The following is a 25,425-nucleotide window of genomic DNA, read 5'->3' as shown; positions in this document are numbered from 1 at the left end:
GATTTTACATTTTACTCTGTCTCGCTCAACGCCACGGCTAGCCTGGACGTCCATTTACGTAGCAAACTGAGATACAAATAAGCTTATCTTTGAAATATGACCCCAAGAAAGACCAATAGCAAGAGGCTGGTCGAGTGCAGATCCATCGGAACACGCTTTTCAATACGGAATAAATGCTAACTTCATCGTGACATCATCCAAGCAGCAAAGTTCATTTCCCATTGAAAAAGCGTTATCCGACGGATATGCAGTCGACCATTCCGGCATGGATAATAGAAAGCTTATACATGCATAGACTCGCCACTCCTGAGGCAATTGTACCACGATTATGGTGTCAAAATTGGACCGGGAGTGACCATGATAATCACAAAAATGAGCTAGATTGCTTGCTGGCAAGACACTGCATTTTTACACCTGTCCGATATTGACGAAGCGAGGCAACAAACTGCATCATGTCTTGTATTTTAATTTCAATTTTAATTATAAAGCACCAAGGCAAAGCTAGTAAACACTTATTTCAAATTTCACCATGTTTTTGGCCAAATAGGGTAAAATGCAAACATTTGCGCGCTTTGAGCGCACTGGCACGTTATAGCAAAATTCACCTTCACTTGAGCCAAAATTGTCTGAAATTGAACTTTTTCGGCGCTTCGCGTCATAGGCGTAGATCCGGGGAGTGGGTTTCTGACCAAATTAACTTTATATTTGGCCATTTTAACCCCAAAAGTGCAAATTTTCCCGCGCTTCGCGCGCATTTGTACCATAAACTTATTAGGTCGACAAAAGGTGCTGAATTTGTGCCTCAAGAAATATTTTTCCAACCTCATCCCCACAATGTCAAAAGGAAATCTACGCCACTGCTTCGAGTGCAAATGTCCTAGTAAAATTTATGCTCGACTCATTATTGTATGCTCCCTCCGCCACTGTCAATCTTATACCTAAACCAAAACTTGGCCACTTCAGAGAACATGCCTTCCTCACGGTGAGTTTAGGGCCTCCAAATTTTAGCCTTAGAGTTTGAATTAAAATTCAATTTCGACAACATTTTGGTCAGATGAACAACATCGTTTATGCAATAGGTTACTGTTTAAAATTGAGATTGAATTAAAATTCAATTTCGATCGACAACATTGTGGTCAGATGACCCACATTGTTTGAGCAATTTCGACAACATTTTGGTCAGATGAACAACATTGTTTATGCAATAGGTTACTGTTTAAAATTGAGTTTAAATTACAATTCAATTTTGACAACATTGTGGTAAGATGACCCACATTGTTTAAGCAATTTCGACAACATTTTGGTCAGATGAACAACATCGTTTATGCAATAGGTTACTGTTTAAAATTGAGATTGAATTAAAATTCAATTTCGATCGACAACATTGTGGTAAGATGACCCACATTGTTTAAGCAATTTCGACAACATTTTGGTCAGATGAACAACATTGTTTATGCAATAGATTACTGTTTAAAATTGAGATTGAATTACAATTCAATTTCGACAACATTGTGGTCAGATGACCCACATTGTTTAAGCAATTTCGACAACATTTTGGTCAGTTGAACAACATTGTTTAAGCAATAGATTACTGTTTAAAATTGAGATTGAATTTCAATTCAATTTTGACAACATAGTGCTAAGATGACCCACATTGTTTATGCAATAGGTTACTGTTTAAAATCGAGATTGAATTACAGTTCAATTTCGACAACATTGTGGTCAGATGACTCACATTGTTTATGCAATACATTTAAAATTAAGTTTGAATTATATAAAAAAAAGCCCACTTAGCTCCACTTGATCGGATGGCGATAACTTTGAGCATAATGAATCAAAAGCAATGAAATCCACATGAAAGTGACCTTCTCCCTTAAGTTTCCCCCTCCCCCTACAAAAATTCCTGACTATACACCAATCCGAGAAGCGTTTACTGTATTTAGCCCTCTATTGACGGCAACACAGATGTACCAGAGCGGGAGATTTAATTCGCAATTCAATACTCATGATTGTGTATTGAATACACTGTTGTGTACAATTCCCGGGTACAATTCTGTATAGCACACAATAAATAATGTATGGAACCCCCCGACCTCGGGACACCGCAGTTTTACATCGGGAACACCGCAGTAATGGCGAAGTCGGATAGGTGTATAGGCCTACTAATCCCCATAAACATACCCTCTTGGTGCTGCCACTTGGTCTTTACCCCTTACCATAATTTGACAAAGCGAAAACCAATTATAAATTTAATTGGTAATATCTATACATTAGAGTCATTAACCTAGAAAATCACAATTAAATATCATTATTCTATTTCACGCAATTCAGGGTTTATGTTTTTTCTGATGTACTAAGAAAAACAATGTGATGATCTAGGTAATGGTTTTCGACAGACGCATAACGGTTTTTGATTTCTTCTTCAAAGATTCTGCCATGTGGAACAAACAGTTTTTAAAAGTAGTACAATGTATAATTAAAAGAAGACTATACTTATCTCTTACCAAAATATTTAATTTGTAAAAACATACAACATTATCTTGACTTAATGACGTAATGTGAACATAAAACATTAATTAAAATCTTCACGGCTTGTTTCTAAAGGCGTAAAAAACACATATATTACCGTAAAATGGGGTAACTTTGGGCACTTTTCAGAGTTTTTAAACCACTGCTTCCAAACAAAACATATTACATTTCTAATTAACTCTTTTTTTATGACATTAGGGTTCCCTTCTACACCTTGAAGTTGAAAAAGATTTTTTAATAATTTTGGAAGGGTGCCCTAGGGGTTAAAAATAGCCTGACCAAAGTTACCCCGCATTTGGGGCAACTTTGGTCAGAGTATTACATTCCATGAAGAAAAAAAAATCAACATTTGACATTTGACCCCTTGCAAAATTAATTACGCACACACCCCTGCTCACAAATATCGATTTTTATTTTTTCTGAAAAAAATGTTAAAAAAATGCTCATTTTTGGTCCAAAATCCCGAATATTTCGTAAATTTCGAGGAAATTGGACATGAGCGACTATTATTTCTTCCAAATATATTTCTTAACAAATTGACACCAAATATGAATTAAAACAATATTGCTGAACGAAAATATGACCATTTGAAAAAATATATTTGACCGACCAAAGTTACCCCGCTGACCGAAGTTACCCCATTTTACGGTAACCTATAGTCTATTTCATTAAATGCTCACCAATGCCCCGGATCGATGCACAAATCTAGTTCTAAGCATTTACCATATGACGTGTGAAATATTTAATTATTTTCCTTTCATCTCTTTTCGAGAGCGCTGAATGTATGCTAACAAGTTCTTATTCTATTTTTAAAAAAATGTGAGATGTGATATATATGGGTGAGGAAGTAGTTGGATATGGAAAAATGTCCTTCAAGGGTGATTTTAAGCACGTTTTTAAATACCTTAAGTGGCTAAAATTACAACATTGCTGTCGGCTTTTATCCATTTTTAGTGAGCTACAATAGGGTTTTGCCAGTTTTTTCAAATGATCACGCAATTGCTTTCCGTGTGAAATAATTAAATTGTTTTAACACTCTTTTGTCCAAAAGCATCAGAGTTGCCGCAAGGAGTTGATAGAGTAACTTATAATTAAGATACTATGAATTTGAATTTATATTATAACACTTTGACTTGGTGTTTTATAATTTAAAGTGAAATTAAAACACAAAACATGACGCAGTTAGTTGGTTGACCTTCAACAATATTGGACAGGTGCTAAACGGGAGGGTGCACAGCAATTTAGCTCATTTTTGTGATTATCATTTTCACTCCGCGTCCAGTTTTGACACCATAATTGTGGCAAAATTGCCTCAGGAGTGGCGAGTCTATGCATGGATTAGCTGTTGGCAGATTGTGTCCATCACTCTTGTGATGATCTTTCGTGGGGTCATATTTTACGTAAGCTTTTTGTGACTCAACTTTTTGCGTAAATGGAATCCAGACTGGGTTCCAGACGTGGCATCGAGTAAGAAAGACAATGGAAAATCAACAAGTGCCGTCTTCCCTATATACCGTTTCATGATATTTTGAATTATGCCTCACATACCCTAAATAGGCGTACCTTTTTTTGCTATACCATATAACAAACATACACACACAAAGGGCAATTATATAGCATATATCCCACTTCTATAAAGCCAGGGATACAAAGGGGAGCATTTTGTGTGATGAAAAATATCTTCTTCTTTTTTTCAGGGTCGTTGGACAAAATAAAGAATAGACTTAATTTTTTAAGAGAGTTTTTTTTCTTCTTAAACTGTAATACAAAATGCGTGCTTCGTGGATTTGTGTTCTTGTTGAGCCCGTGGTTGTTGAGTGACTGACTGTCTAGGCCTATAAACTGACAATGGTGCTATGGGATACGTGGATAATAAGGCTACACCTTTGATATATCGATTCCTATAGCAACTCCCGAATCCGACAGCAACCCACAACTGGAGGCGTTACAGGCTGCAACCATTTTTAGATTAGAATTCTCTTGAAGACCTCCCTGAAATAGGTCGATTCTAATTATACAAAGTAGGCTACTTTTACTTCAAATTTAGTGTTAAAATACTGCTTTCATGTCTGTCTAAGATATTAAATAATAACAAAAATTAGGGTAATATTGGTTTGGTCACACTCCTTTAGAAAAGAAAATAAGAAGTAAAAAGTAGATTAATGGTTTAGAACTTACGACTAAACTAATATAATTAGTAGGTTCTTTTTGCAATGACATCCCAAGACTGGAAAGTCTGCTTTGCTATCACCTTTGGTGGCGCGATGGCGCTATCAGGTGACGGGCTCAGAATAGTCTAAAAGGATTTGCCATTTCCGAGGAAACCTGCAAATCAAAACAACAAAACAGAGAAGTTTGTCCTGCTTTTGCTGTGTTGCAAACAAAGTAAGTGTATAATTTGCTTAAATGTTATGCAACTTACGTGCTCGCTCCAACTATAAGGTAACGGGTCGGTTAATGAATGTTAATCAGTTATTAAAAACCAAAATTAAATTCGACGTTGTGTTGTTACTTTTTTATTTAAGCTTATCTAAATTTAACCTTGCTACTAAAATAGTACATGTAGTACACAGGTATCTGCCTGTTGTAGACATGTTTAAAGTGTAAGCAATCCCACCACTACAGCAATGAAATCAAAAGTGATTTGCTGTAATGATATTGATTACCGTATCTGATTACTCATTATATTTTCTGGTTTCACTGTAAAAATATCCTGAAACAATTGTTTACACACGGTTGTTCATGCATGATGTAAGCTTATGTTACTTTTAAATAAAATAAAATAAAATCTTTTTAATCATGATGATTTTCTGATGCCTGCTATGACATTTTATTAAACCAATGGTGGCTATGATACCCACAAATTTTGAAAAGGATGATATTTTAATATACTAGACAAAAAATTGCTTGATTGCAGCTTAATCTTTCATTGGAAAATGATCATCAATGATGACCATTGTTATTTGATTTTGTGTCAAGCTCAAACATCCTTGCGCATGTTGAGCATCATACAGGTGTAATATACATGTATATAGGCCTAAAGTGAATAAGTTTTATCATGCGGGAAATAATTTAGTTTTAGAGCGATTGCCGAATAGGGTGCAACTCTACTAGTCTTATTACAAGACTGCCCTACCCCAACCCTAAACCCTAACCCTTAACTCCGTAAACGAGGACTGGACTCAAGTCTAGCAAGATGCACCCTATTCGGTAATTGTACCTAGTTTAATTATGACATTTTATGCTTCAAAATTCTAACATCCGTTCATCCAATGTTTGTTGTTCGAATCCGAGGTCCGGCATATTAAGTTCTCCGAGCTCTGTCATCCGTCAAGTTCTCCGAGCTCTGTCATCCGTCAAGTTCTCCGAGCTCCGTCATCCATACTATACCAATTTCCGCATGTATCCAGGCTGCCGCTGATGCTTAAAGGATCGTGTCGAATTTAGTCCAATTAATAGCGCTATTCATGCATGTCCAGGCACCGCTTGGCTGTTTCTGTCATGCCCTGGTGATGTATTGTTATTGTTTTTCATTTAAATGAAAAATGAAAGCACTATCGATAGAAAGAACCATTGCTATACATCGGGCATGCACCGATAGCGCTATTTAAATGAGCAGCATTGTACATGATTAGGCTCCCTTTTCAGGGCCAATCTATTACCCAATGATGCGCTTGTTCTCAAGTCCAGTCTGTCCAGATTTCCAAGTAATCCCTACATACTTTGCTTCCATTACACAGGTCTAAAATGCTGTTTCCGTGTAATGCAAGCCGACTACTCTAACATGACTTGCAATGGCTGCCACTCATCAGAATAGGGAAAGTTTACCACTGATTTCAGATGCTAATCAATGTGTCTACACCAGTTGCTATTGGTAGGTAAACCAAGGCTCTAATTAATATCTCTATTGTAATATACCACACAGCTATTATAGACTGTGGAAGGGGTACTAATTAGGTGTCAAACTACTATGGCAATGGTTTGGTATATCGAAGATAAGGTTTCCTATATTACATCTAGAAGAAATAAGTTTTGACTGGTCTTGATGTGCTGAAATTCTTGATGTTAATGTTGAATAAGAAATAAGATGTTCCAGGTTAACATGCAAGTATCAGGTTTTGATTACAAGTTTGTTACACATTGGTGTTATGGTTACAACTAGGATTACATTAAAGGCATTTTAAAGTTGATTGACATGGCAAACATTATATATATATATCATATTCAACATAACAAACTTTTTTTAACAACCAAGTAAACCTTTGACCTTAGACCCTAATTTAAAAGTATGGTACCGTACATCAGATTTTATGGTGATGGTTGAATGACATTTTTAGAATCTCGACTTGTTGTATGCATGTAAAGTACAATGTAGATTCATTTTGACTGAAAACATTACACAAGAACCCATAGAACAGGGTCAGCGTTCGAAATAAGCCCTATCACAGTGCAATTTGCACCCCCAAATTCCCCTGTTCCGATACAAATTTAAAAGTATGATGCAAAATTGCGATATACCACATTGTACTGACTTTATATGTTTTTTTGTCTGCGACTGCACTTCAAATTGCTCTGCATCAGATGAAATTGCACCATAACTATCAAAATGGGGTGCAAAAGCCAAGGTAAAAAAAATATTTCAAAAGACTGAACAGGGTTTTTGATCGCCTAATTGAATTTTTTTTTTCTCATTTCATCACAGTGAAGAAAATATTTGGAAATTATGTGAGCATATTTCAACCACCAGACCTGAGGAACTCTGTCATTGTTATGCAGCCTTTATATCCAATGATCAAAGAATGGTAAGGCTTCATGCAAATGGTTGGTTAAAAAATCTTTGTGATTTATAGTGGAATATGCCAAACCATCTATTTAATGAACAGCAAACCGGGGACTTCCAGAGTAAAAGAAGTGCACACCCTGAACATATGAGTTTGGCAAAATGCCGGATAGTTTCATTTCATTTTCATTTCAATTTTATTTATACACGGAAAAGCCCAGATCAGCCCTTGAGCTGGTCTTCCCTGGGGCCGTGTTGCTACATAAATTTACATGTTACATTACATCATTAATCAAGGATATTAAAAGTAAATGGAAATACAAAACAAGTATAAAAACTATATATGACAAAGTGATAAAATATAAATTAAACATACAAAGCAAGTACAATTGACAAAGTAATACAGTAACCAAAAGCAAACATTTAGGCAAAGTTCAATTCATAATTACAGTAAAGCAATCTCCTGAACGCAGCAGATCTATCGCACAACTGTGCTTCAGCTGAGAGATTGTTCCATAGATGAGCACCCCTTTACGAAAGACTGCGTTTCTTAAAGTTATTTGAAGGAAAAGGAACATCAACATTATTTGGATTTCAGCCTGAGATTATAATTATATTCCTTTTCTCAAATAACATGCAAATATTATCAGGAAGTATGTTGTTTGTAACCCTGAACATGAACTCTGCCAAATGGATGTTTCTTATTTCAGCAAGTGTCAACCAGCTAAGTTGATTTAAGAACTTCAGACCCTGATGTGTCCCAAGGAACATTGCAAATAAATCTAGGATAGTGATTTGTCTCTTTGTTGAATTCATGTTAGGCATGAATTATGTTGAATTATGAATTATAGAACAGGGCTCAGATGGTACAACACCATTCACTAATCTGTATGCCGCCCTCTTTCACTCACTTATCATGCTGAATCATCTCATGCTGATATCACTATTCACCATTCTGCCAAACTCTTAACGATATGATATAATATTAATCACACTTTTATTTTGAGGACATGGATACATGTACCACAATAAACCATTGCAGCCAAGATCAACTCACTGAGTTTATATGGGCTATAATTTTTACACAAAGACATTAGTAATAAGTTGGGTTTTTTTACCAACCTTATACAACGCCCTCATATGACCAAAACTCGCCAATGGTCAACAAAAGGGCAAGTCCATCACAACATCATAGGACTTCTTCTCATTGTAAGTTTATATGATCTTTTGTATCTCTTAACAATTCATTTGATATTTTGTATAACATATCTCTTGTAAACATGTTTTGTTAAATATTTGTTTGTACTGTAGTTTGTATCCACGGCCCCAAGGAAGAACAACCTAGGGTTGAAGTGGGCCCACCGTGGCTAAATAAAGTTGAATCTGAATCTGAATCTGAATCTGCAGGTGAAGATGTGTGTTACACATCGAAAATTTAAGATTAGTTGAATTTGTTGTACTGAAAGTCAGTTTAAACGTTTAGAAAAAAAAGGTGTTTTTTTTTGTATGGGAGAATTTTGAACTATCTCATTTTTTAAAAAGGTTTTTCTTTTGTCTAGGAGAATTTTGAACTACATGTAGCTCATTTTTTGCCACAAGAGCAAACACGACACTGCAGGGCTCATATAGCTTCTTAGCTATTGAGCTATCTTGATTGAAAATTTTCTCTTAGTAAAATTGTGCACTAAAATAAAAAAATTCCCAATTAATTTCTAGGTACCCCTTTGGATGCAGAAAGCAAGAAGAGCACCAGATCAACCTGTGATATGGGTGAGTCTAATTGGGCTATTCCACTTGAAATATGTATACCCTCTGTGAAAGACATGACCTGAAGTTTCCACACAGGGAGTGTGAATGTCAAATGGGGATTACCTGAATGAGTGACTGCATTTGAAATCTTTTATGCAAAAACATTGCAAAATAAGCCTATTTTATTCCCCTGCCAGGTTCCCCAGTCCTGGATACGCCTCTGAAGTACATGTAGCACTACTTTCTGGCTCAGTCATTCTGGTAATATACAGCCATTTAAACCACATTGTAACATTTGCCAAGGAGGACGCCCTCAATATTTTTAAAAATGCTCTTTTCACACAATTGTAATGTACTTTAGTAAAGTAACTTACCCTGCAAAAATCAAGACTTGAGATGCTGTAGTTTTGTCAAGATTTTGAATAAACCGTCTGAACAAGGTGGTTTATTATTTCAATGGAAATATTAGTCATACACGTACAAAGGCGTAAATCGGTGGGGGACAGGGGACACGTCCCCTCACTTTTTTCAAAATGGGGGACACAATATCAAATGTCCCCCCACATTTTGGTCCCCACCCCCAAAAAAAAAAAAGGAAAAGAGAGAGAGAAAGGGAGAAAAGGAGAAAAGAGAAGAGAAAGGAGAAAAGAGAAGAGAAAAGGAGAAAAGAGAAGAAAAAAATGTTTGCACGTAATTAGTAGGCCCATCACTGCCCATACCTAAAAATCCGCACAGCCGGGTCGATCGTATAAAGTATAATATATTATAGGCCTGTGATTATTTTGGGCAAATTGCTTGAAGGCGGGTCCTCGGCCCAAAAGCCTGTACTGCGGGCCCGTCGATATGCAGGGCCTGTCACATTTTATCACCAAAGTCAGTTTTAAGACGGACTCAATGCTGACTTCAACATCAATCCATGCATGCTTTATTAATAATTCCGAATCTCAAATCTCAAGTAAAATTTTGCAAATTGAGTTTGGTCCCTTTTTTGTTTGTTTTTATGATAACAGTGTAAAAATTATGCACCAAATGACTTCAATTGGGCCTTCATTTTGCAAAATTTTCCAACGTCTGAAGGGCAGAACATCCCCACTCAGACACCCCCAGCGTATCATAAATACATAAACAAGTGGTCACTTTCGCTTCTGTTTTAGTGAAGACTTGTCCACAAGTTAGGCCGTCATTTCACAGTTTTTCAGCTGTTTCAAGCTAAAATTTTACACAATAATAGTGCCAAAATGGTCCACCAAGTGGCTTCAATTAGGTCTTCATTTTGCAAAAGTTTCTTACTTCTGAGGGGGAACATCCTCCCTCAGACACCCCCCTGCGTGTGCGTAAACAAGTGGTCGCTTTCGCTTCTGTTTTAGTGAAGACTTGTCCACGAATCGCTTGTTAGGCGGTCATTTAACAATTTTTCAGCTGTTTCAAGCTAACATTTTACACAATAATAGTGCTAAAATGGTCCACCAAATGGCTTCAATTAGGTCTTCATTTTGCAAAAGTTTCTTACTTCTCAGGGGGGCACATCCCCCCTCAGACACCCCCTACGTCGCGGGGGCGTGACATGCAGCGCTGTCGCGCCGAAGTATCAATGACTAATCATTTTCATTACGGTGTCCCCCCCCACTTTCAAAAATGGATTTACGCCCCTGTACACGTACATAATGTTCATAACACCATATAAGTACAGGGCATGTGTGCATTTGTAAAATATCAAAAGAACCGATCCAACTCATGTTCGAAGGAGTGGCTCACATTGGAGACATATTAGCTGATATTAAATAACAATTTTCTTTGTATTACCTTATCTGTTGGGGCCAAAATTAAAAGAGGACATATCTGACAGTGAAAACTAACATTTTGTGGAAACAAAATTATTATCCAAGCTGAGAGGAAACGTCGCCTTAGTCCGTGAGGCCCACATACTGCGGTAATAATGTATTACTGTCCACGGTTGGATGTTAATGATCTCATCAGGACTAATCACAGCACTATTACTATGCTGATTTCCAAGAAAGCTTTAATATATGTGACGTGTCATGTCAAAAGGAGACACTTTTGGGCAGGATCGTAAATGGAGAAATAGCCAAAAATCTACCCGAGGGTGATTTTTTCACAATTTGGGTTTGTTGGGAATTTGTGATGTTATTAATGTTAAAAATATTGTCTGATAGTTTCAGACCGGAATATAACTGGCATCTTGTATTTTTTGAGACATTTTTCAAGGTAATTCTTACTCTCAACATTGTCAATAATATTTTTAAAGGCCGATATCTCAATTTCCAATTTTATAATACCATAACTTTCGAACTCAATATCTTCCCTTAGGAATGTCCGATTTCATTGGGGAAAACGGCGTTGTGGAGCAAAATATCTATTCATTTCAGATATGTAAAAACCTCCAAATTGATAACCTGCCCAAAAGTGTCTCCTTTTGACATGACACGTCACATATTACAAATCAGTCCAATTGTTTTACATTTTCTTTACACAGCCGTGACGTCCAGCCGTGACGTTAGTCACGGCTGTGTCTTTTTCTTACAGGTTCTTACACAGCCGTGAGGTTCTTTCTTTCTTCTTTCTTCTTTCTTCTTCTGTCAACCATTACATTTGCTCTAGCACTCACATGCTTACATCGATTTTGACCTAACTTGGTCACAATGATCATTGACCATGCCCCTACATGTCACATGAAACTTGCGGGGTCAAAGGTCACGCAGGGGTCACAGGGTCAAAAACGTGATTTCAACTAAAATGCATCTTCTCCCACAACTTACGAAGGACAGCAACCCCACTTGCACACATGCATTGCTATTACCCAGTGTCTATGTGGTGTACACAGATTTGGGTTCCAAGGTCATTAAGGGGTCACTTCCGGTATAAAACGAAAAACCTTCAAAAATTTTTATTAGCTACGTAAAACATAGCATAGTAACGGTATGTTCACATATGATCTGCAGTCACCCAATGTATATGTGGTATTTTTTTTATTTGGGGTCAAAGCTCATTAAGGGGTCACTTCCGGTATAAAAAGAAATACCTTTAAAATGCATCTTCTTCCACAAATTATGTGGGACAAAGACGCCACTTTCACACATGCATTGTTATTACCCAGTGTCTATGGGGTGTACACAGATTTGGGGTCAAAGGTCATTAAGGGGTCACTTCGGTATAAAACGAAAAACCTTCAAAAATTTTTATTTGCTAAGAAAAACATAGAACAGTAACGGTATGTTCACACATGAATTGTGGTTACCCAGTTTATATGTGGTATTATTTTATTTGGGGTCAAAGGTCATTAAGGGGTCACTTCCGGTATAAAACGAAATACCTTTAAAATGCTTCTACTTCCACAAATTACGTGGACAGTGACGCCCACTTGCACACATGCATTGTTATAACACAGTGTCTATATGGTGTACACACATTTGGGGTCAAAGGTCAGTAAGGGGTCACTTCCGGTATAAAACGATATACCTTCAAAATGCCCTTCTGCCACAAAAAGCATAGCAAAGTGATGCCACGTGGACACGTGCATTGAAATTAGCCAATGTCTATGGGGTTTTCATATATTTTGGGGTCAAAGGTGATTAAGGGGTCACAACACGGCTGTGTTCGTGGTCTTAGACCACAGCTAAGTCTAGTTACACAGCCGTGACGTTAGTCACGGCTGTGTCTTTTTTCTTACAGGTTCTTCTTTCTTTCTTTCTTCTTTCTTTCTTCTTTCTTCTTTCTGTCAACCATTACATTTGCTCTAGCACTCACATGCTTACATCGATTTTGACCTAACTTGGTCACAATGATCATTGACCGTGCCCCTACATGTCACATGAAACTTGTGGGGTCAAAGGTCACGCCGGGGTCATAGGGGTCAAAAACGTGATTTCGACTCAAAATGCATCTTCTCCTACAAATTACGTAGAACAGTGGCGTCACTTACACACATGCATTGTAATTGCCCAGTGTCTATAAGGTGTACACAGATTTGAGGTCAAAGGTCATTAAGGGGTCACTTCGGTATAAAACGGAATACCTTCAAAAAATTTATTATGTAAGGAAAACATAGGACAATAACGGTATGTTCACATATGAGTTGCAGTTATCCAATGTATATGTGGTATTTTTTTATTTGGGGTCAAAGGTCATTAAGGGGTCACTTCGGTATAAAACGAAATACCTTTAAAATGCATCTTCTCCCACAAATTACGTGGACAGTGACACCACTTGCACACATGCATTGTTATTAACCAGTGTCAATGTGGTGTACACAGATTTGGGGTCAAAGGTCATTAAGGGGTCACTTCCGGTATAAATCGAAATATTTTCAAAAAAATTTATTAGCTAAGAAAAACATAGGAGAGTGATGGTATGTTCACACATGAATTGTGTTTTCCCAATGTATATATGGCATTTTTTTATTTGGGGTCATAGGTCATTAAGGGGTCATTTCGGTTTGAGACAAAAACTTTCAAAATGCCCTTCTGCCACAAATAACATCGCAAAGTGATGCCACGTACACACATACATTGACATTAGCCAATGTCTATGGGGTTTTCATATATTTTGTGGTCAAAGGTCATTAAGGGGTAACAACACGGCTGTGTTCGTGGTCTTAGACCACAGCTAAGTCTAGTTCTTTCTTTCTTCTGTCAACCATTACATTTGCTCTAGCACTCACTGCGCTTACATCGATTTTGACCTAACTTGGTCACAATGATCATTGACCGTGCCCCTACATGTCACATGAAACTCGTGGGGTCAAAGGTCACGCAGGGGTCATAGGGTCAAAAACGTGATTTCAACTAAAATGCATCTTCTCCCACAACTTACGTATGACAGCGATGCTACTTGCACACATGAATTGTTATAACCCAGTGTCTATGTGGTGTACACAGATTTGGGGTCAAAGGTCATTAAGGGGTCACTTCCGGTATAAAACGAAAAACCTTCAAAAAATTTTATTAGCTAAGTAAAACATTGCACAGTAACGGTATGTTCACATATGATCCGCAGTCACCCAATGTATATGTGGTATTTTTTTTATTTGAGGTCAAAGCTCATTAAGGGGTCACTTCCGGTATAAAAAGAAATACCTTTAAAATGCATCTTCTTCCACAAATTATGTGGGACAGAGACGTTACTTGCACACATGCATTGTTATTACCCAGTGTCTATGGGGTGTACACAGATTTGGGGTCAAAGGTCATTAAGGGGTCACTTCCGGTATAAAACGAAATACCTTCAAAAATTTTTATTAGCTAAGTAAAACATGGGACAGTAACGGTATGTTCACACGTGATCTGCAGTCACCCATTGTATATGTGGTATTTTTTTATTTGGGGTCAAATCTCATTAAGGGGTCACTTCCGGTAAAAAACGAAATACCTTTAAAATGCATCTTCTTCCACAGATTCTGTAGGACAGTGACGCCACTTGCACACATGCATTGTTATTACCCAGTGTCTATGGGGTGTACACAGATTTAGGGTCAAAGGTCATTAAGGGGTCACTTCCGGTATAAAACCAAAAACCTTCAAAATTTTTTATTTGCTAAGGAAAACATATAACAGTAACTGTATGTTCACACATGACTTGTGGTTACCCAATTCATATGTGGTATTTTTTTATTTGGGGTCAAATGTCATTAAGGGGTCACTTCCGGTCTAAGACGAAAAAACCTTCAAAATGCCCCTTCTGCCACAAGTAACATGGCAAAGTGATACCACGTGCACATGCGTTGACATTAGCCAATGTCTATGAGCGCTTTCATATATTTTGGGGTCAAAGGTCATTAAAGGGTCACAACACGGCTGTGTTCGTGGTCTTAGACCACAGCTAAGTCTAGTTTTCATTTCTTTCAAGGATTATCATGTATTGTTCATACACAAGCCAACAGAAGGTTCACCCCAAGTCTATGACCTGGACACTGTGCTGCCATTGCCAACGTCTTTCTCAACCTATATGTCAGAGGCTATTCAAGAAGAGTACTCCATCAGACCAGAATTCCACAGGTATTTGACTTCAGGCAAGGGGGCCACTTGTATTTTAAGTGTATATCACCAGCATACAAACATTTTCAAAAAGTACCCAAAGTGTAAAATGGACCCAAAGCAAATTTGTTTTCTTACAATAAGCATGTATTTTATTGTTGAGTCGCGAATCGCGATGAACACAAATAAAACCACTATCAAGTCAAGACATTCAAGTCAAGAGCCCTGAAGGAAAAAACAACGGAAAAAAAAAATGAGCCACATTTTGATTTTTGAGGAGTTTTTAATTAAGGGACATATTAGCATGTTGGCCTATTCTTAGAAAAAGAAAGGATGAAAGCCTTGATCAAAGCTACTAATAAGGACATTTTGATTGAAAACCATCCCTGATGATAGTACAATGTACGAGGGGTATCAAAAAGTTTTAGAAATCGCCCAGAAGTGAATTGTGATTGTGATATTGTCACTGTTGCTTTTTGGAAAATGAATTTTTATTTCATCACAGATTTTTTGGCACTGTAACCCTTAAATGGAACTTAATCATGCTACGTGCCTTAATTTTCTCCATTTTGCTGGTTATGCGGTTACATAGGCAGGTACTGACATCTAGCGCCTGTAAAAAAAGTAAACATTCTTATGAGACTATTTTTGCATCATAGTGTACATAAGGACCAGTGATTATGATTACACTGACAAAATTTCATTGATATAGCTCTTCCACTTCTGGGCGATTTCTAAAACTTTTTGATACCCCCTCGTATGTGTGAATGTCTTAGCTAGCCACTGTCCACCCATCGTTTTGGACAGACAGGCAGTTTGCTCCTGGGACGAGCACAATTGATGCCATAGACAGATGCTAAATTATAAACAATAATGCTTGAATAAGTTCTATGAACTCAAAACAAGACCAGATTAATAAATCAGGGCTACAGCAATAGCTATGTAAACTCACTGAACCCAGAGTATGTAGAGGACTAGAGGTCTAGTTTATGTTTTTAGAGTCTGTTTTTTACAGGCTGTTTTGGTGAAAATTATGGGCACTTGTCAAATCCTAGCTAATGATATTTAAATACCATGGTGTACATGCATGGATGTGCAGCAGTATGGGCTCAGTCTTGCAATCGGAGGAATTGGGGAGGAATCAGGGATGGGGAGCTGTTAGAATATTGTCCATTGAGCGCCGCCCAAAGGTAACTGCATGCCTTGGGCTTTGTATGGCAGCTGACACCTTCTAACAACAGCGGAATAAATGTTAAGTGCTTTGACACATGTGAAACGCTCTGAATATGCCAACATTTTTTACTCGTACATCTTAGTTTTTGATATGCATCTCTGTTTAATTCTTGCTTCTGTTTACAGAAAGTTTCGAGTAATCCCAGCAGAAGTATTCCTTGCCCATTTTGCATCAGATAGATCACATATGAGGAATGAAGATGGTACATGGATGCAACCACCGCCATTATATCAATGCATAGCAACTCAAGGTATGTTGAACACACATGAGTGGGAGAAGAGGGTGTAAGTAGGGTGTCTGTATAATAGCTGCCGTGCAGATATCACATTTTTAGATTATGTACAATATAGAATGCTGAGAAATTATCAAATGTTTAAAAGGGTAGCTGTTTTGCAGATAGGGCCTTAAAAACACATTTGATTTATAACATCAACCCTATAGAGGTTAAGCCACAAAAACCTATTCTCAACTTGGATGCTGGATGTGACCTGCCCCCCCCTTCAATAACAATGATCTGTTGTGACACTTAATTACCCATTGGGTGGCCATGTGACTGGAGGATTGTAAACACTATGCTGAATGAAAATGAAACAGTCGAGTTCAATGCGATTTACGACCCTGTTTACACACAAATGAAGTCGAGTTCAAAGTCGACTTCAGGCTCTGTGTAAACGGGGTCAAAGATAATGATGGTGTCACAATTAAGCTGCTAAACCAATACTCTGAACAAGGCCAGTGGCAGACCAAGGGGGGGGGGGCTGGGGCTGCCACTGGCCTTATTCAAGGTAACTTTTAAAGTAAAGGAACTTTCCTAAGATGTTTTAAATTCTCCCATTTTCTTTTCAGATTCTACCATGAACCTGGATGATTACATCAGTATGGATCCTGCCATTGGGGTTGGCCAGGTCATGGATCTACAGGGTATATTAAAACATTTTGGGACAAGCTGAAGAAGAAATCATTATCTGTATATCCTGTCAAGTAGGAATACAGTATCAGTGATTTGTTTGGACCAGTTTCACATGAACACTCCTCACAACTCAATGAAATTTAATGTTTATATGACGGTCAGAAACTGATCATGGTATATGTGACTTGCTACCACAAAACGAGTATAAAGCTGTTCGAAACCCAGACCAGAGGCAACAGCAGACGTTTCTTCATCCCAAACTCTCGGACTATTATATTGAAGGGCTCATTCCGGACACAATTCGTCTATGGAACTCGCTCCCTCAACACGTAGTGGACTCTCCATCTCACGGACGTTTTCAAGGCCAGAGCTGGAGACGCCACCTTCTGTTAGCTCATCCACAACAATGTTTTTAATCCTGTATATAATTGTCACTGCACCTACCAGCTCCATGCTCCTCCATATCAAACTTTTTATCCTTTATATATGCTGTCCAAGTGGAGCATTTGTCTACAAATCAACCAGTGTGCGTCTATACTCTTTTGAGGTTTTGCACAGTACCGGAAGAAGAAAAAGTTGGTAGTTTCGAAATGCCCTGGCTTCTGTGTTGGTGTTCTTTGTTTCTTACGCACCTGTTCAAGCCAGTGGTATGTCTGTATGTCCCTTGTGAATGGGGGCACAATGGGCTATTCTCAAACAAACAAAGAACATCAACTCATAGTCAGCCAGGATGTTTTGAAACTATTAACTTGCGACTTTACGCTCATTTCGTCGTAGCAGGTCACATATCCTCCCTTTGACAGAGATATTAATGTTGTGCACTTGAATATTTGCCAAAATTGTTTATTAACTGAAACTTGGAATTCAGTGTATTCAATACATGTGTGTATTGTATGTTATGTGGATACTTTATTAATCATGGAGTAACATAATTCACCTTTTCGGTAAATCCCATAACCCTTTGGATTTCTGATGTCATTATGCCAAAACGCACATTGTTATTGTACTGTGCACTTCACTGCATTAAAATGCATAGCAACATAATGTTTGCTAACAATGTGCACCCCGGTGTGAAATCAGGTTAATACAGCAAGGGTCCAAATGCAAAAGCTTCTGGAATTTAGTTCGGGGGCACTCATAATTCACGGACGTCTCTGATATCAAATACTCTTGAAGCGTCATGTCACATAACAGTATCATATTTCAGAGACGTCTCATAAATCACATACTCCCCAGTTTCAAAACCCAGTCGCAAATGATATTAGTAATTTTGGTGAACACGCCGGCGCAGTGGCATTAATCAGGGTTGTAGCTAGCCCAAGTTGAGTGCCTGCTAATTTTACTATCCAATTCATGAATTAGAGCGCAGGCTCGGGTACTCTTGAGATTTTTTTACTTCAAAACATTTGATTTTGGCCATTGCAATCTAAGTGTGTTCTGGGACCATTTGTCAGAATTATAGATATTTGCATAGGAAAGCTTATTCTAATACACTCAGCTTCGTTCCGATATGCTGCATCGAGTGCCCAGGTGTCAACAAAGCTTGACATATGTGATATCACAGACTCCCTGTATGTGAAATCACTGACCTGTCTTTGAAATCAGAGACGTCTGTGAATTACGAGTGCCCCCGAATTGAATTTACTTTTTATTAAATTACTGGATTGGCACCAAATTTGGTGATTTCTGGTATATTCTTTATATGTGTACAGTGTCCATACACCCTCTATGAAAGACATGACCTTAGTCTCCCACACAGGGGGTGTACTGTAGATTTTAAATGGAATTACCCATTCAGGTTACCCCATTTAAAATTCACATTCCCCGTGTGGAAGATTAAGGTTTGTGTTTCCATAGGGGGTGTATGGATTTCAATTGGAATAGCTCAATGGTGCTGTGACGTGACATTTAAGCTCGCTATCTGAAATTTAAGGGCTGGGGTATGAGCGTTTGGACAGTATTTATTGTGGGACATTAAAGCACATCAGACATATCGAATTGCATTCTGAATAATGAAGAATGTCCTTCTGATATCAAATAATTTTGATTTTTGAAATTTGCAATGTAATACACATTTTATGGCAAATGATTAAAAATTGATATTTTTGATATTTAACAGTACTAAGTAAACTTTATAAATCTGATGATTTATACTTAAAGTGTATGTAGGTGGGATGAAAAGCCGACGATCAATTGAAAATTTTGACCTTTCATATTGAAGATATGAATTTTTTTTCCCAAAACACCAAAAAAGATTAGGTCTTTTGGGGAAAAAAATTCATATCTTCAATATGAAAGGTCAAAATTTTCAATTGATCGTCAGCTTTTCCTCCCAGCTACATTCACTTTAAGAATATATCATTAGATTTATCAAATTTACTTCGAGGACTGTTATATATCAAAAATGTGAAAAATATCAAATTTTAATAATTTGTCATAAAATTTGTATTATATTGTAAATTTCAAAAAATGGAAATTATTTGATATCAGAAAGACATTCTTTGTATTCAGAATGCAATTTGATATGTCTGATGTGCTCTCATGTCCCACAAAAATACTGTCAAAACGCTCATTCCAGATCCCTTAACTTGTCATGCAAGAAATGTAGTGTCTTTTCAAACTTGTGTATTTTATTTGATTGGTGTGTTGTGGGTATTGTGTGAGTGTGTCATAATTAAGGCCAGCACCCACTGACAGTTTTCCGGACGTTACTGAAACAGACATCACATTTTAGGTTCTCTTCAACGATTTTCAGTTGCCTGCTGTTAGGCCACTTTATAATTACAGCCTTGCAAGTCTATGTCTATATACACACAAGGCGACAAACTGTCCTCTGGATTGGAGACTGTCGTACATGTTTCGAGGTTTATTTTCGCCTTTGTGTTTATAATAAAAAAAGAGACAAAAATATGAATTTCTTGATTTTACTAACGCAGGCATGAGAACGATCATCCATGATAAACCTGAAGTGTTTGAAAAAATCCTGAAAAAGAGTGTGAAATTGGGCTAAAAAGGCCCAAAACAGGCTGAAATGAAAAGAAAGTGCGGAAATTTGGACAACAAAAAACCTAAATTCAGGTTTAAACCTGAAAATTCTCATGCCTGCTAACACTTGCGGCAGCTTTGAGACTCAGGTTTTATTTAAGGTGGTTTTAGCTGCGGAAGATGCTGAGGAAAATTGCTGCTGCATCTGTCTCCCCATAAAAAAAGCTGCCAGACATTGGAGTATATACCGGCCTTAAGGGTATTAAAGTGTGTTCAGTATTTCTATGTTACCCCCATGTTTTTATTATTCAGGTTTACATTATGGTACAGCATTATTCTGTTCATCATTGTTTTATTATTTCGTAAGAATAGGGTGTCCCAAAATTCTGATTACAATTTTAAACTGCATAACCGTGAGCAGCTGAACACACTTACTGGTTTGATCTGCAGTGGGTTCTGATTTTTGCTCCCTCAAAATCTGATAAAAATAGGCTCACTTTTTTTGTTCATATTTAAATTTTCATACATTTGGTAAAATTGTCAAAATGTTTTGCCTGTTTTCAATTCCTACTGACAACTCAAAAAACGAGCCTTGCAAACCGTACAAATGAATATTTACCATCATATTTTGTGGTAAACATGCAGGTTTTTTCAATATTGTATTTACAGACTGATGTACCCTGACTTTGGAGCTTTAAGGGCAACACAAACTTTTTTAGGACCTGGACCGGAAGTTTTGATTGTGCTGGTTTGACCCCCCCCCCCCAGTTTCTGATTTTTTCACTCTCTCAATTTATTATAACAGCTCAGCTGGACCTTCTGTCCTGTTTGCAATCTTTTCTGAGAATTATCTTGTAGACTATTGAATGTGCACCTGTATGCAGAGAGCAAACTTGTACATGTACCAATTATTTTGATAGGTAGCATAATATTGCATAATGTATTTTGATTTTCCCTACAATAATCTTTGTAAAAGGTTCAAAATGCTCTACTTTGGGGGCACCCTGTAACTATTAAAAGTTGAATATTTGGTTTAAGAAACCATAATACCATTTTATATTATCATATAATTGAAGTACTTGTCAAATATATATTTAATGCATCTAAATGCATATATTTTGGAAGTATGTATTAGTAATAAAGAAATCATGATCTTATGTTTCAACTCTATTTATGATGATGTTCTTAGGTATGTAGCAAACAGAAATTATGTTACAGCCATTGCAACTCAATGCCCATGTGATTTTGTTGGAATATGAAAACCATTTTCACCTAACTGTATGTTTTAGGGCACTGAAAGGAGGTAGAAAAGTTCAAAAACTTGCAACAATTGAACCAGAAAACTGTTGCACCTAGTTCCTAGATAATTCGGTAATACATCTCTAGAGTGTTCCATTCACTTTGCAAAATTACAAGCAATGATAAAAATAATGATCAAAAATTGTAAAAAACGATATAAGAAATGAAATAAATAGCAATAAAGTTAAACTTTATGAGAAAAAAGTACTTGCCTGTGATTTCATGGTTGTACACTGTACTGTGTGTACATTAAGACTATTGGGGAGATGGGGGCAGAATTCGCTACACCACACCAAACTGACCAACAAGCAGAAATTTACCCAAATTGCAGTCTACATCTTTTTGGCCTCAATCTTCATTCGATTATGGACCGCTATCATTTGCTTATGCTGGAAAGGTAAAGAGACTCGTTGTGGAGTACTTGGAGGAGTAGCGCCCCCCACCCCCCACAAAGTATTCACCAAGTATGGCCAAAAGTCATTGGAAATAGAGATGGGCACTCCATCCTTTTCCACCACTGAACAAAGCACATGTCAAACTTATGTACAATGGTTAAATTGACAGTTTCGCTTTTATGGTTGATAATACACCCTCTACAGTTAGGCCAAAAAAAAAAGTTGTTTGTTTGTCCTCCACCACCCGCTCCTCAGATGAAGGCCTGACCAATTTTTTTTTTAAATAAAAATAAGTAAAATTCAATTTGTTTTTCAGATTTGAAGTATCTCTGGACCTAGCTAGAGCTAAATACTAAGATCTTTCATGGTTGAAAATTAAAAAAAGCCCCCAAAAAACATTTTGTGTCTTCAATATGCAAAGTTATAACTTGTGTTCATGTCATAGTCTATTATTTTAGTGACTTCAAAATACATTGGATTTGAAATCATTAAAAGACTATGATATCATCACAAATTATAACTTTAACTGCATATTAATGAAACAAAATGTTGGTTTTTGAAAGTCACCATGAATGATTGTAGCATTTAGCTCTAGCTCGGTCCAGGAATGCGTCAAATCCGAAAAAATAAATAAATAAAATAAAAATAAAAAATCCGCCCGCCCAAACGTCCTCTTTCAAAGCTGTGGAGGACAAACAAACAATTATTTTTTTTGGGCCTTAGCATACGTCCAACCAAAAGCAAGGATCAACAAACATTTTGATGATGCATATCGACCAAGATAAACAAAACTGTCAACAGTGAGTAAAAGTTTCAGTTCAGTTCAAAAGATATCTAGTAAGATACAAATCTAACATACAAATAATAAGAATTTCGTAAACAGATCATGTAAGTTACAGCTAGTGCACAATTTATTATAGAATTTGTCTATACAATACACTGCAGCATGATTTACTACATTTTGTACTGCAGCGCATGCTGAAAAAACATTAAAAAACAATATTTTTTGTTCATAATTTCTATGTGTGGTTGCTTTATATATTACGGAGGAAAGATATGTTTCATTTTACTTTGATAATAATTCTAACAAGTTTGAGATTTGATCACAATGCCCACATTAATATCAAGACACAGTTACTATATTATGTAAGATTGTAAGGTCTATGGCACAAGGCAACGAAAAAAACCCAACCCTGTTCTGTACGGGCCTGTGAAACGCTCTGAATATGCCAACATTTTTTACTCGTACATCTTAGTTTTTGGCTCTGAGCGGAGCTTATCAGTGCCTTTGTCATGCAACTAACTAGCATTCATTTTCAGGCCACAATACGCTGTTGGTTTTTATGCTAAGGATCATTTAATGACTGATATGAAGACTTAAGTTTCGTTTCTAAGTTTGGCTAAGTTATTTTCGAATCGATTGCACTCCAGATTTTATTGAAATTCAGGCGATAAAAGTATTATTTTTGGGTAAAAAAGACCAAAATAGTCACGATAATCGAGTTATATCTTGGTTCCCTGTGTGTGCTAGAGATTATTCTGGTCTGTATAATTTAAGATGCGTAATACAGACGGAAACCAATGGAGGTACATTTCTTAAGGGGCGCAACACTAAATAAGCGTCCCATAGGATAACGTGTGATTTTGGCCTACTTCGAGCGCCATTCCTGGCGTCCCTGCAATACTTGGCAAAATAAATTTGGTATCAAATTAAAGCTCTGTTTCTGTAGATTCCAAAACTTTTGTCGGCATATATCGATGACCGTTGACTTTTTTTCGCTATTTCGCGGTGCAAAAATACGGCCTAAAAATATACTAAATTCACCACTCACATTTCAAAATCGGAAGTTGTCTTCATCCGCCACAGAGAATTGCTTTTGAGATAAAATGTCCGTTTTTTTCTGCATGTTATCATTGAAGACACTTGTCGAATTCATATGAGCTGATATTGAGTGATTTAAAGTGAACATGTCGGTAGATATGGTCGCTACAATCTCATACTCACTATGGACTATATTAGCCGAATTTCGTTCTTACATAACATGCGTAGTGCTTTAGTGTTGCGACCCCTTATAAGGATTTAAAAGTTTTCAAAATCCACATTTGTCACTTATTAATTAAATTAGAGAAAATTTGTAGCTCAACACCGAAAATTTCATGTCTCTGCGACATTTCGTTCAAGTGATATGTTGTTTTAAAGATCAGTGCCGAAACGCGGAAAATCGAATATTTCGACTTTTCCTCCAATATGCGAGAGTTTGCACAAAACTCACTAAAACTAGTGACAGACAACAATTTAAGCACGTCTTTGAACCAAGTTTAATTTCTTTTCTAGATTATCTGTCTTGCCATTTTGTTTTGGAAAGCACTTGTTAATGAGTGTGAAGTACAAACACCCCCCCCCCCTTTCAGTAGTAACAATTATGATCTTTTTGCATAGGCCTACTGAATATGCAGCAAAACGGCTTCATGCAGATTAACAATGCCTATTAACTTTAAAACCCATTTTTGAGCCTTTTTGAAGATTTTTGGATACAATTTCTAGACTTTGCAGGCGCCTGCTCGGCCAATAAAGCATTTTTCCCAATTATAATTCATCAGGGTGACTTTTCGTAATTCTTGTTTATCATCATGATTGAAATAGAACACATTTCATGACGCGCATTTCTTATTTTACGCGAAGAATGTAAAAAGAACGCGTTCATAATGACGGCCGTTACAAGGGGCGCAACACTAAATAAGCGTCCCATAGGATAACGTGTGATTTTGGCCTACTTCGAGCGCCATTCCTGGCGTCCCTGCAATACTTGGCAAAATAAATTTGGTATCAAATTAAAGCTCTGTTTCTGTAGATTCCAAAACTTTTGTCGGCATATATCGATGACCGTTGACTTTTTTCGCTATTTCGCGGTGCAAAAATACGGCCTAAAAATATACTAAATTCACCACTCACATTTCAAAATCGGAAGTTGTCTTCATCCGCCACAGAGAATTGCTTTTGAGATAAAATGTCCGTTTTTTTCTGCATGTTATCATTGAAGACACTTGTCGAATTCATATGAGCTGATATTGAGTGATTTAAAGTGAACATGTCGGTAGATATGGTCGCTACAATCTCATACTCACTATGGACTATATTAGCCGAATTTCGTTCTTACATAAAATGCGTAGTGATTTAGTGTTGCGCCCCTTATAAGGATTTAAAAGTTTTCAAAATCCACATTTGTCACTTATTAATTAAATTAGAGAAAATTTGTGGCTCAACACCAAAAATTTCATGTCTCTGCGACATTTCGTTCAAGAGATATGTTGTTTTAAAGATCAGTGCCGAAACGCGGAAAATCGAATATTTCGACTTTTCCTCCAATATGCGAGAGTTTGCACAAAACTCACTAAAACTAGTGACAGACAACAATTTAAGCACGTCTTTGAACCAAGTTTAATTTCTTTTCTAGATTATCTGTCTTGCCATTTTGTTTTGGAAAGCACTTGTTAATGAGTGTGAAGTACAAACACCCCCCTGTTTCAGTAGTAACAATTATGATCTTTTGCAT

General features: G+C 37.0%; 1 protein-coding gene across 2 annotated transcripts; it reads left to right on the top strand.

Annotated features, from left to right (window-relative positions):
- Positions 1-4,818: 4,818 nt before the first annotated feature.
- Positions 4,819-18,088, top strand: LOC140142891 (protein N-terminal glutamine amidohydrolase-like). 2 transcript variants are annotated; one of them, XM_072164913.1, is made up of 7 exons: positions 4,819-4,914; positions 6,270-6,403; positions 7,232-7,331; positions 9,026-9,079; positions 14,921-15,069; positions 16,408-16,532; positions 17,129-18,088. In XM_072164913.1, the coding sequence occupies exons 2-7, from the start codon at positions 6,324-6,326 to the stop codon at positions 17,230-17,232; spliced, it is 612 nt and encodes a 203-aa protein (XP_072021014.1). In that variant the 5' UTR covers positions 4,819-4,914; positions 6,270-6,323; the 3' UTR covers positions 17,233-18,088. The 2 variants fall into 2 exon arrangements, with proteins under 2 accessions (XP_072021014.1, XP_072021015.1); XM_072164914.1 differs by having other exon boundaries at positions 4,844-4,971.
- Positions 18,089-25,425: the final 7,337 nt, after the last annotated feature.

Source organism: Amphiura filiformis, chromosome 20, assembly GCF_039555335.1.
Source record: "Amphiura filiformis chromosome 20, Afil_fr2py, whole genome shotgun sequence".
Classification (NCBI taxonomy): Eukaryota; Metazoa; Echinodermata; class Ophiuroidea; order Amphilepidida; family Amphiuridae; genus Amphiura; species Amphiura filiformis.
Note: the sequence above shows the minus strand (reverse complement) of the source record. Positions and strands in the feature narration are given on the sequence as shown.

Bases quoted from the DNA above. Each gene is read 5' to 3' on its own strand.
- LOC140142891 (XM_072164913.1), top strand. From the start codon at position 6,324: ATGGCTGCCACTCATCAGAATAGGGAAAGTTTACCACTGATTTCAGAT. The intron at 6,404-7,231 runs GTAGGTAAACCA...ATTTCATCACAG, and splicing joins GTCTACACCAGTTGCTATTG to TGAAGAAAATATTTGGAAAT. The intron at 9,080-14,920 runs GTGAGTCTAATT...ATTTCTTTCAAG, and splicing joins CAGATCAACCTGTGATATGG to GATTATCATGTATTGTTCAT.